Here is a 13556-nt window from a genome sequence, read left to right as displayed (position 1 = left end):
TAATAACTTTTTTGTAGGCAAGCAAACACTGGAACGGACCGACTTAAACGCCTTAGTCGTATCGCTGCACAAAAACTCCGTTAGTTAAATATATCACCAATTAAATCATTTGTACATTTGACGAAATATAGGATAAGGCATAACTTGGATGAAAATGAAGCACATTGATTTATGATGTCTTTGACGCATCAAAGGATAGGACATTATTAACTAAGGGACACAGATTTTAAAACGTTATGAAAACATATTAACCTTAATTGCAATTGCTTTAATAACCAGACCAGTTTCTGGTGATTAACGCTTCAGTTAATCGAATTTTAAAGCGATTTATAAAATTATTTGGAAACAGTGTAACCAAGGGTCGAGATTGGTAGGTAAGAGCTCGAAAGACTGAAATGTAGTGTGATAACCATTGAAAGGTAAATACGTTTCGTGTTTAAACGGTGAATTTAGATCAGTTCTTTAAAGAAACAAAGTAAATACCGAATCAGTTTAGAAGACATTAACCTTTTACAACTTCTGACATGAAGCCGACACGTCATAGGTCTAATATGCATCAGTCATAAGAAAAAGACAACGTTCTTGGCTGAAGGTATAGTTAACTTTCTACAGTGCTGAGATTTTCCTCATTTTTTTTTATATTTAGATACTTTAGAAAATTCTACACAGAAAACGATGAGACATTTATTTTTTTGATGTTTTTGAGGTGTTGGTTCTCCTATTGTTCATAGTGTACGATTTTGTACATGTGACAATTCAGAATTAGGTTCTTAAATGTCTTCATCTTCATCTTGTTTTTGAACTTTTTTGATTCGGGCGCTACTGATGAGTCTTTTTAGACGAAATTCGCGTACGCAATTTCGAAGACTGGTATTTGTGGTAAGTTTGTTCCAAACTTAAACCAGAGCTTATGTCTTAATTGTTTGCAAGACACTTTGGTTTTGTTGCTGATCTGTCATTAACAAAGGCACAGCAGAAAAACATTTTTAACATACAGTCAAAAAACATAATCCGACAGAAAAACCCACTAACAATACAAAAAACCGGTATATTAATTTTATTTAGTGAATATCATAGCATTTACAAACTGTGACAAAGACGTGCTTATTCAAAAAGAAGCTACAATGATACTCGTCATTTTATTTGTTTTCTTTAAATCTTATTTAAATTGAGTTTTATAGAAATACTAGACCTTGGTTGATTTGTTAATTTTGAAAAAAGAAATTTTTGTCGAATGCCGATACATAAGTTATATCGTGAGTTGCTTGTTGTAACTGTAAACAGTCTTAACGCTAGTGGCATTGAAATAACGATGACACTTGGCGTCTCCATTTACCAACAGTATCTGTGCATCGGATGATATCCGCTGCTTTTTCCGCAATCATTATAGCTACAGCATGAGGGTCACCAGCAATCTGATTTCTCATCACAGAGGCGTCGACAACACGCAAGTTTCGAATTCCTCTCACCCTAGTATGAAAAAATGCTATTCTTTATAACATATCATATTTTATCTATCATAGAATATTTCATACTAACTTCAAGTTTTAAGCATTGTATTCTCAAGTTCTTGCAAAACATGAAATAGTTGGTTGTTTATTTTCAATGTTATTTGAATTACTAATTGATTTTGTATCTTCGCTGTTTGGATTAGAGCGCCGAATATGTAGACAATAAGTTTTCTGTTGTTACAATTTTTAAGGCATTTTTATGAATCAATACCACTACCAATGGCTGAAGGTTAGTAGCCCAGTAGTCCTGAACTGACATGCAATATGATTGATGCAATCATTAAGTATAATTACCGTTCATGGAATGTTCACATCAATCGAAATGCTAAGTATTTTCTTCTATCAGGCGAAGACATCTTTAGAAAAATTTGACAAAAAAATACTATTTGTAGCGCTCCTTAGATTTTAATAACAATCCTGATATTTAATATACTTTTTTTAATACTTTAGTCATGAGTACTGTTATGATGTATTTTAACCAGAAAGTTGTGACACGTGGTACATGAAAGTAGCTTACAAATGTAATATATATATATATCAAATGTGAGATAAGGTTTTAAGGGCAGACGACAACTTTTTCTTCAACCGTCACTAAGTTACCGCTAGAACGCATTATATATTTTCTTCGTAATTGATTTGCATTTTTACAATTTGACAAATTCTAGACAAAACGCATGTTTGTCGTAAAAAAATATCAATTCGGTACATTGATTAATGGGTTTGGTTTATAACTAATTCGATATGAGCGTCACTGATGAGTCTTATGTAGACGAAACGCGCGTCTGGCGTACTAAATTATAATCCTGGTACCTTTGATAACTATTTACACCACTGGGTCGATGCCTCTGCTGGTGGACGTTTCGTTTCGAGGGTATCACCAGCCCAGTAGTCAGCACTTCGGTGTTGACATGAATATCAATTATGTGGTCATTTTTATAAATTTCCTGTTTACAAAACTGAATTTTTCGAAAAACTAAGGATTTTCTTATCCCAGGCATAGATTACCTTAGCCGTATTTGGCACAACTTTTTGGAATTTTTGATCCTCAATGCTCTTCAACTTTGTATTTGTTTGGTTTATAACTAATTCGATATGAGCGTCACTGATGAGTCTTATGTAGACGAAACGCGCGTCTGGCGTACTAAATTATAATTCTGGTACCTTTGATAACTATTTACACCACTGGGTCGATGCCTCTGCTGGTGGACGTTTCGTCTCCGAGGGTATCACCAGCCCAGTAGTCAGCACTTCGGTGTTGACATGAATATCAATTATGTGGTCATTTTTATAAATTTCCTGTTTACAAAACTGAATTTTTCGAAAAACTAAGGATTTTCATATCCCAGGCATAGATTACCTTAGCCGTATTTGGCACAACTTTTTGGAATTTTTGATCCTCAATGCTCTTCAACTTTGTATTTGTTTGGTTTATAACTAATTCGATATGAGCGTCACTGATGAGTCTTATGTAGACGAAACGCGCGTCTGGCGTACTAAATTATAATCCTGGTACCTTTGATAACTATTTACACCACTGGGTCGATGCCTCTGCTGGTGGACGTTTCGTCCCCGAGGGTATCACCAGCCCAGTAGTCAGCACTTCGGTGTTGACATGAATATCAATTATGTGGTCATTTTTATAAATTTCCTGTTTACAAAACTGAATTTTTCGAAAAACTAAGGATTTTCTTATCCCAGGCATAGATTACCTTAGCCGTATTTGGCACAACTTTTTGGAATTTTTGATCCTCAATGCTCTACAACTTTGTATTTGTTTGGTTTATAACTAATTCGATATGAGCGTCACTGATGAGTCTTATGTAGACGAAACGCGCGTCTGGCGTACTAAATTATAATCCTGGTACCTTTGATAACTAATAATGCAAAAAAAATGAAACATGAAGACTCTTACAATGGAAATGCATAAAAAGATCAGCTTAAATTGTCTTGATTTGAATTTCACACGAGAGAGTTACAAACTTTGTTTTCATAAAATTGTATAATTGACCCGTCTATAATCAGGGAGATAGTGTCATAATATTTGTTAAATTGATTATCCGTGTAAAAAAGCGTTTTTTTATTGGAAAATTAATACTTTTCTTTAATAACCTTAGTTTTTGATCAACTACAGCCGATGGATCATTCCTCGCTCCCATTCTATTGGTACAGCAAGCATGATAGATGTGAACACTAAAATGACGCAACATGCATATCCAGTACGCATTAGAATTAAATCGTTGCTTGCATATTCTCCCAAAATCTCTCCTTAAAAATCTTGGTTTAACCATTTGAAAAGATCTAGTTGCTACTAATTTCTGTGCCAATCTTATTCCTAAAATTACAATGAAAAATGAATCAGAAAACATATCATAGTATTGATGATATGATGCTCATAATATTTCCCCCCAGTGTAATGGTATGAGCACATATTTAATTAAATCCGAACAATGTATACGTTTTAATAGGATAAAGTGCCAATACGCTACTTCACATTATCATGTTTAGTTGGACATATTGATAAAAACGCCCAAAATAACGAGATCTCTTTAGTCGAAATTGAGGAAGGTCTAGCTTGCTAAACACATTTGTGAAATATATTTTCGGATTTGCCATTATCCAGTTTACTACTTTCAAACTGTCACATTGATTGAAAGTAGCTATTCAAAATCAAGTGTTCGTTGTACGTACCAGTGTAGTGACTGTTGAAAGTTTGGCTATCAAGTTTATGAAAGCAAGTCAGAGGTTCTGGTTTTATCTGTACTTTAAAGTGATGAATACATACATACTTTCATTTATAATAGGTTATATTCCATCAAACTATTTTACTAAAGTAATCGAAATGTAATCGAAAAGTAATCGATGATTCCAACACAATTTAAGCTGTAATCGATTAAATTACGATTACATGTAATCGAAAATGTCTTCGATAACAGATTACTGTCGATTACTGGAAAAAATGAAAAAAAATCATTTCCAATCGACTAAGATTACAGATTACGATTACCTATCCCTGCCATATAGCATAGCATTTACATCACACAAATTATCAGATGTAACATCCCAACTCTGAACGCAGGTCGGGGTCTGTACTTTTATATCTCGCACAGCCCAAACGGACATCCCATTATGGAAAACGTTTTATGGCCAGTTGAAAGAGGACCATGAGTGACAAGTTTCATTTCCAAGTCTCCCTTTTGGGTTGTAGGAATAAGCAAACAATGTAATTGAAAACATAAGAAGTATTGGAATTAAATATTATCAATAAAAGCAGCAGATTATTTTTTAAAGTTATTTTACTCTTTACCTCTTAACATCGTTTTGATGTCCTTGGCAGATGCTAAGTGATTAGGCGTGATTGTTGGTGCTACAAATGGATTGTTCGAACTTATCCGAACAGTTCCTTTACTTTCTGGTCGAACGAGTGTTGGAAACAAGTTGAATCCAGATGAATCAGCATTTTTTACTTGATTTTCAATAACCTAAAATATCAATAGCTGCATGAAAAAGCATAACAGATATCACAAGTATGTTATTTAATGTACCACAAGACAGTACTAGATTGTCTTAACTTTTGACTTTAAATGTACATTGGTTGTATATTTGATATTTAAGATATTTGATTTGATGGTATTTTTTAATAGACTTTTTCCAGGTTTCCAGGTTTTTTGTAGACTTGCGCGATTTAGAGTTTTGGTCAATCGTGATGTCATGTGTCAATGTTGAAAAATAGTTTTGGAAGTCAAGAAAATGGCCATTGTTATATTATAATTCGTTTCTGTTTGTGTTACATTTTAATGTTGTGTTTCTGTTGTGTCATCGATCTCCTCTTATATTTGATGCGTTTCCCTCTGTTTTACTTTGTAACGCGGATTTGTTTTTTTTCTCAATCGATTTATGAGTTTAGAACAGCGATATACTACTGTTGCCTTTATTGGGTATATGTGTTATTGGGTAGCTATATAAAACTGATTTTCTAACTATGTATAGATTGTATTTTTAATTGAATATTGTCATCTCTTATAAGATTTAATGTTGAAAAACGAGATAACGTTAACTCACAGTAAAAATGATGTCTTATTAGTCTGTTACAAAAGTCGTCTCTTTTTCATCAATTATAACCAAAATATATTTTTTTGTGGTTTTATTATAATAAAAATGTATGAAATACGTATTTTGTTTATAAAGGGAAAATAGATACACATACATGTATATCATTATATAAAACCTAAAATTATAAAGGTTCTGTTGATCTTATTTAGTACCTTGTACTAAGCTCTATATCATTATATAAAGGAACACACACACAAAGAAATCTTTTGTAAACTTACATTAGGTTTATAATTAAACTTCAAGCCACTTTCGATAATCCCTACATCAGATGCGTAGCTGAAACCTAATATCCAAACATCTGGATAGTTATCTGGTGTTTGAGAAGACGGTGCTGTTTTGGCAAACAAGGTCCCATCTGTACCAGCTCGAGTAAGAATTCCTGCAGGATTAACAACAGAAATGATATGAAATACTTTATAACATTTTTCATAAACATTATTAATAAAGGTGCCTTGTAACCCAATAAAGATTTGTAAGCAAAACTGAAATTGTTGTTTTCTTTCATACAAAATAAGGTGGTTTGAATGTAGTTATTTGTTTTTGTATATTTGTTGACGTCGTAGAAATTCAGCAGCCTGAATGAATTCTGAATTTGCAAATCATACATTGTGTATCTTTTATAACTGCTAGCAGTTTTGTATGGCAAAATATTTGTCATTTACTGACTTGTTAGTTTATTTTTCTGTAGAAGTATCATTTTAAAGCAAAATATATATCATTTTGTAACTTGTTAGTTTATTCCTCTGAAGTAGTATCATTGTTGAAAAATGTTGGAACCAGACCGTGTTAGAATCGTTTCAGTCGATATGCACTCCGATTTCAAAATTATTACTAAAATCAATTATAGTTCCGATTGATTGCTTATTAGGCTAGCATAATTTAATTAGCTTGGATAAATGATGAAACTGGAAACATGGCTGGAAGGTTTGATACAATGATGTAAAGCATGATTGTATAGATTACTATCACTGTATTCTTAAGGTATTGTTGAAGTCAATACTTGATAGAAATTGTTTGTTAGTTTTTTCATGTTAAATATAATTTTAACAGTGATTTCGTGACCCGGAGTCTTTTCCTTTTTTTCTTGAAGGATACGGTCAGTGCTTAATGGTAATTCTAGATTTGCAGACCATCAACTGATGAGGACAATCTAACATTATCGATGTATCACGTATCACGTTAATATATCAAGCTTATAATCAAAATGCAAGTTACTCCGACGAATGTTCGTCTTCACAAGACTCACCATATAATCAAATGAGTAGATTCAAATCTATATCTTAGATAGTTAAAACTTTACTTTAACGAATGACCTTACACTATCGATAAAATTATTAAAAATTAAAGCAACAAGAACATCAGACTCCAAGGAAAATTCAAATCGAAAAGTCCCTTATAAAAAAAAATGACAAAATAAAAAGCTCAAACAAATCTAAAACAACTGTCATAGTCCTGACTTTGAACAGGCACTCCCTGATGTAAACAATGGTGGATTAAACCTGGTTTTGTATGAAGCTAAATCTCTCACTTATATGGTAGTCGAATCCAATTCGAACTAGAAAAAACAAAGACCACGTTAATGATATTACATGTCAGCAATAGAGTTATGGCCACAGTAACGATGATATCATGTCTGATACTAGTTGGTCACTTAATGTATATAACAGTAAGTGTTTTTGGTCAAAGTTTTAGTTTATGTAATATTATGTGTTACGTTTTAATAAAACTGGCTATAACCTGTTCTAGATGCGTTCCATTGTTGAAAATTTGCAGAATCAGTAAGTTTTTCCGATGTGTAAGTGATATCGTCATCAATGGTGTAATGCAATATAATGGATAGTTGATCTTGTAAATTTTTTCCAACTGGTAAGTTTGACATCACGGGTATCTGAAAATAGATAAAGGTATTAGTCTCTGATATTCTAAAGTGGGTAAACAACATCCTTATACTGCTGTTTCCTTTATTGGAAGTATAAATTTGCTTTTTCAATAGACATGATTTTGAAGATATTGGTGGAATATAAAATATATCAAATTTTACATATAATATATACACATGATAATATGTACTACTTGCAATCTGTACATTTTCCTTTACTGCATAATAATTTTAAGATCAAGGACTTGTAAGATAAAAGTTTAACATTGTTAATATACTCTATCATTTGAATCGTAATACAAGAATATGTCTAGACAAATGCAAATCATACAAATGTTACAATAAAAACATACCCCAAATTTTCTCAAATGAGATGCTGGTCCAATTCCAGACAACATTAATATCTGTGGAGAATTGATAATTCCAGCGGATAAAATAACTTCCTTGTTAGCAAATATACGTAAACGCTTGTCATCCTTTATGACTTCAACACCAATAGCTCGTCTTCTTCTGATAAGAACCTAAAATATGGATGGAAGTATATAACATGTAAATCACGACCCGAGGGCAAATGGCAACTCTCTACTAGACAAATAATGACACATTTGTAGAAGATGCAAGTTATGAAATATAGAATCATCTCATGCCTGCAGTCGTAAGTTGTATGTAGCTAGGTAGAAATTTCACCGAACTATCCTTATTGTCTATTTCTAGATGTTAATTAGGGTGACAGTAATTTACCGATGTTCAAGGGAAATAGTTTAGTTATCAAAGGTATGAGACTTTTGATACACGAGTCGCGCGTTTCGTCTGCACAAGACTCATCAGTGACGCTCTGATCACAAACGATTACGATCGTTTTTTTATTTGAGGAAAAAATATATCAGTAAATAAAACATCATAGATATCAGGATTGAAATTTTGTATCTGCGATAGATGCGATTTTCGTCTACAAAAGACTCATCAGTGACGCTCAATCAAACAGTGTTGAAGGCCAAATAAAGTAGGAAGCTGGTGAACATTGAGGACCTAAGAGTTTTGCCAAAAGTATATAAATTGTTTATTTATTTGAATTACCTTTGAGCAGTGTGTCTTTACAGAAACCTGAAGATTCGGACGATGCAGGACTCTTCTTAAAAAACAGCTTACAGAACTACATCTCGTCCCATTCTTGATGTTACTTTGCATTGGACAAAAACCTACAAAGTTTAAATTTACTTAAATCAGTACGACTTCTTAAAAATATATCATGAACACAAAGCTCTGATTCCCCGTCCGGCGTTGACTATACTTTTGTTTATCATTTTTGGTCATAAGCTCTTTACACTTCAAATATGCTTTGTATTTCTGGTATTTCGGCATCGAGCATCCCTGGAGAGATATTAATTTTTGAAACACGCATATAATGTGTGCAAATATACCATAAATGTTATTTGGGACAATCATTATTTACAAATTGTGATAACTTCATAGCACTACTTGGATTTTTAATTTCCAATTTATGCTTACAATCAAATTAAAATGTAAATTGCCTCTGTAGTTTCGAGTGAGAACTTACATGTTTAATTAACGTATGCTATATTTTTATTGGAGCTTGAAATCGAATTTAATTTAAGATATTTCAATTAAGAATGAATGATTAAGTTATGCAGTGTTAACATTTATATTGAAGTATACATTGGTTGCATTTTTAGGGGCCAACTGAAGGACACCTACGGGTGCGGGAATTCTCGATACATTGAAGACCCATTGGTGGCCTTCGACTGTTGACTGCTCTATGGTCGGGTTGTTGTTTCTCCATTTCCATTCTCAATTTTATCGGTTGCAATGAATTTCATTGATTTCACATTGAAATAAAAACCTATTATTTCACATGTGAAATAAAAGTGGTTGTTTCATTCTTCTGACGTCATACATCAATAGGCGAGGGCAAGACGTTGTTCACGACGATAGACCAAAACAAATAGTTACAGGTTCTACTTTAATATCAGAAAAAGCCATTTACCAATGCAATAAAAAGAATGAGTAATCAAAGAATTCAAATATAGAAAAAAATCAACTCGTGACCGAACAACACTGCTACGCGCATTATTGAATTAATGTGTTGTTTGGTCACTTGTTGAATATTTTCCTATTATCTTTTGTGTTCTACCACCAGTCTTTTATTCGATCCCAACTGATATTTCATCAATGAATTTTGTCAGTATACAAATTGATTTACGGATAATCATACTTCTATCTACATGTGTGCGTAATTTTTTTTTTATCTTTCATAGACAACATAGTATAATGACAATAGTATTGCACTCGGAAGTTGAAATGTCTTTTACTGATGTATGCAACATTGTAATATGGAATTTACAGTTATATAATATGATAGGGTATAACTTTTTTTGATTATTTGTGCGCAGTCAGAAATATATCATATAAATGTATATACATATATTATTCAGCACCATCATACACCATATAACAATACTATTAATTATATTATTGATTTAGTAATTCATAGTCGATTTTCTGTCAGCCATAGCAAACTTATGAATCAATATCTTGCATCAACTGTAAAAAGTATATATCATACCTATCCTGTCTGATCCATTACAGGCTTCTGTAGGAAACAATTATTCAGACGAAGCTGCCTTAAAATACTGCTGTATGGGCGTTGAAGCACCAGACGTTATCGTAAGTGGTCCACCGGTAGAATGATATGCTGCCAATGTTGAACAAAATTTATGAAAATTGAAACTAAAGACAAATATTGACACATAAGCTGCCAAAATGTTTTTTTCAATGGAATATAAATACCTTTGAACCGAATTTACGTCTTTTCTTTCAAATATCCTTATGACATAACATTTGCAATAAATATTTCAGCCAAATAAATAAATTTATAATATTTTTTGAGTGTTTTGTTCGAGTTGAATATGCAGAAAATAAATTCAAACCCAAAACAAGTCTGTAACTATGTCCTTTACTATGAATTTTCAAAGAAGCACTAGTTTTCTTATTCATATTTACCGATTTTAATCACATTCTTATATTGGATTTATAACAATAGAAAACATTGATCCAACCTATTAAAAGTATAAATTAACAAGGAACAGGGCACGTGCATGACAATACGTAGCTTCGTGTAGTGTGTATTTTAGACTAAACGCCATCAAATTATCTATCGAGATAATATCTTTAGTCATCCGATGAACATTCAAGCGATGTAAACATAAATATAAATATAAATAGATTAAGCAAACTCGTGCTATTTAAATTTTATAGGTCTATTTAATTTGATATTGATATAGATGACAAATACATTTTTATTATCGTTTTTAACTGTTAAAGAATGATTTTTTGTGTGAATCGAATCAGTTAATCATAAGGTATACCTTTGTTTCACTTTCAATGTTGACCTTCTTTTCATTCAAAAAAAACTTTACACATATAATTTACGTGTTATCCATCTCAAGTTAAGGGGTTAAATTGAAATTCACATGAATACGAATTCAATGATGTCGATTAATTCACTTGCAAGTGAATATTTCATAATCAATGTGTTTGGCTTATTTAGACAAAATTGAACCATACTGGTTACTAAAATCAATTATTATTTCACCATTTGCATTGCATTAATGATTGAGCAAAACAAATAATATAATAGATTTTTATATATCTCGTAGCTAGTGCCCCTTTAGATTCTTTGATATTACAAAAGTGAATTATAATATTAACATTTAATATATCAATGATTGAAATAATCTTTTAATGCTATTAATTTGATCACTATTGTTATGATGTACTACATACGCGATTGTGACAACTCTGGAATTTGCATGTCTTCTGATTTCAAAAAATAAGGCAAGACATTCTTGTAGCTCCAGCCTTTTGCTCCTTCTCTTGACCATTCATCGTAATCAAATTTTGACCCTCTGTTATGAGCGTGATATCCAGTACTACTACATCCACCAAGAATTTTACCTCGTGGCCAATATCCTCGCTGTTAAAAATAGAGTACAAGTAAAAGCAAAGCGTTTAATAAGAATCAGCATTTTGCAATAACATATAAGAGTAATTAAATATTAAATGTGATTTTTATTTTATTTATCAGACGTAGACATATACATATTATAAGATTACTATATCGCATAAAATTTGAATTTAAAACAAGAAAATTATATGCATTTTATGTAAAGCAAGATATATTTTTTGGATTATTTTCTTACCCTATCATTCAAACCTAATCCAGTTCTCTTTTGCGGTACAGAAAAGTAGTTCCAGTCGTCTGGTGTCAATTGAATAGTGCTCGAAAATGCTGGTACAGGAACAAAAGCGTTTTCTAGATCAGATCTTCCGGCTTCTACCAGCAGCACAGAGTCAGATCCCTCTGACAGCCGAGACGCCAACACTGCACCGGATGTTCCTCCGCCAACTAATAAAAATGGGTAAACTTATAAAGTAAATACTTGCTGTGCGGTTTTGTTTATATATTAGTCCTTCCTTGAAGTGTCAGCTTCTTCATAAGAAAAGTATGCTCAATTTAAAAGTATGTCACAAATTTATTAAATTAAGATGAAGACTCTTTAGTGTAACAGACAAATCATTTTTCGTGCAAGTTTACTGAATTACTTGAGCAGATATAATTTTTAAATGAATATGCTGTATACGTATTAATTCATGTTTATTAGTTTTTGCATTGTATTTAACACCATAGTATCAAGTATATAGTAACTTATTTGTATATTTTCTAAACATAAAATGTTTTCCGCAAGAATATGGTTTTTGTGCACACACAGACAGGTATGGACTTTATTTTGTAATTTGTTTCGTAATTTTTGATTTAAAATGTTATTTACCTTTATATTTGTCTAGCTTGAAAAAAGTTTTAATTTGTCTAGAACTTAACAAAATACACCGTGGTCGATGCATTTGGACGATTATCCGGCTAAACAAATCCTACCGTATTGAAAATATATTTGATAATGTGATGATAATTTTATATGTTTGTTTTACCAATTATATAATCATATGATGAACGCAGAGGTCGACGTAAAGGTCTATCATCGCAAGTGCTTGCTACACAGCTCGTTATGGTCTGTAGAACCAGGAGGATAATAAGTGTTTGTCGAATCATCTACAAAAAAGAAACACTACTTTAATATACATTAATATGTATATTTATACATACTAGTATCTCAAGAAAATCTATACCACAAATGATGTAAAATTAGCAAATGCTATGTCTGTTATTTTACGTTTTATTATAATACTTTCATCCTGAGCTCTAAAGGAAAAGGTATTCGATGATACGTGTGTCTTTCCATTCTATTCATCAAGTTTATGTCGCTTCTTTTAACAAGAAAAATCAGAGCGTCTAGCAAATTGAAATCAAGATTTATGTGACCATACTATCCCATGTGATGCATTTTCACATTGCTACCAATAAAATTAGGTATCGCGGTCAATTCTATTGCAGCATGACGAGGTGGAGCATAAATTGCATGATATGTTTAAAATTGGATTCATCAATTTAGTTTGAAAAAGGTATAAAACGAAAATACTGAACTCCGTTGAAATTCAAAATTGAAAGTCCCAATCAAACTGTACATTCAAACGCTCAAACACATCAAGCGGATGAATACCAACTGCCATACAACTGACTTGGTACAGGCATTTTCATATGTAGAAAATGGTTGATTAAACCTGGAATGACTGTTATTTCAAGATTAGCTATCTTTTTTTTTATTATTATTAAATTCTGATTGCTTTTTTTGACAACATTTTTCAAGAAATGATTTAGAATAATGATCCCGCTTGTTGTTCCAATGCCAAAAATATGATAATTTAAAAAAAATAAATAATCTACAACATTTCCCCTTGTACTTTTATGTTTGAAAATGTAGTGCATAAGAGACATGGATTATTGCATGCAGTGCTAGTAATAATTTCCCCTTAAGTATAAATAAGAACTGATTCAAGTACACCTTCTAGGGTGTGCTCGTCTTTATTGACTAAGCACGAGGGTCTTTTGGTTGTAAAGGTTGTTCATGATATTTCGTAAA

General features: G+C 32.0%; 1 protein-coding gene across 1 annotated transcript; it reads right to left on the bottom strand.

Moving 5' to 3' along the window:
- Positions 1–1184: 1184 nt before the first annotated feature.
- LOC134697523 (uncharacterized) lies at positions 1185–13168 on the bottom strand. The gene is made up of 11 exons (XM_063559837.1): positions 13163–13168; positions 12508–12628; positions 11721–11926; positions 11305–11494; positions 8578–8699; positions 7854–8021; positions 7359–7509; positions 5840–6000; positions 4816–4990; positions 3621–3843; positions 1185–1470 (listed from the first exon to the last, which is right to left on the bottom strand). The coding sequence occupies exons 1-11, from the start codon at positions 13166–13168 to the stop codon at positions 1293–1295; spliced, it is 1701 nt and encodes a 566-aa protein (XP_063415907.1). The 3' UTR covers positions 1185–1292.
- Positions 13169–13556: the final 388 nt, after the last annotated feature.

The sequence above is a fragment of the Mytilus trossulus genome, chromosome 1 (assembly GCF_036588685.1).
Source record: "Mytilus trossulus isolate FHL-02 chromosome 1, PNRI_Mtr1.1.1.hap1, whole genome shotgun sequence".
In the NCBI taxonomy this organism is placed as follows: domain Eukaryota; kingdom Metazoa; phylum Mollusca; class Bivalvia; order Mytilida; family Mytilidae; genus Mytilus; species Mytilus trossulus.
The sequence above is the reverse complement of the archived record's forward strand: the minus strand, read 5'-3'. Positions and strand labels throughout refer to the sequence as shown.

Coding starts and splice junctions, on each gene's coding strand:
- LOC134697523 (XM_063559837.1), bottom strand. Junction 8,022..8,577: donor TAAAGACACACTGCTCAAAG/GTAATTCAAATA, acceptor TCCATATTTTAG/GTTCTTATCAGAAGAAGACG. Junction 3,844..4,815: donor CATCAAAACGATGTTAAGAG/GTAAAGAGTAAA, acceptor TTGTAATTTTAG/GAATAAGATTGGCACAGAAA.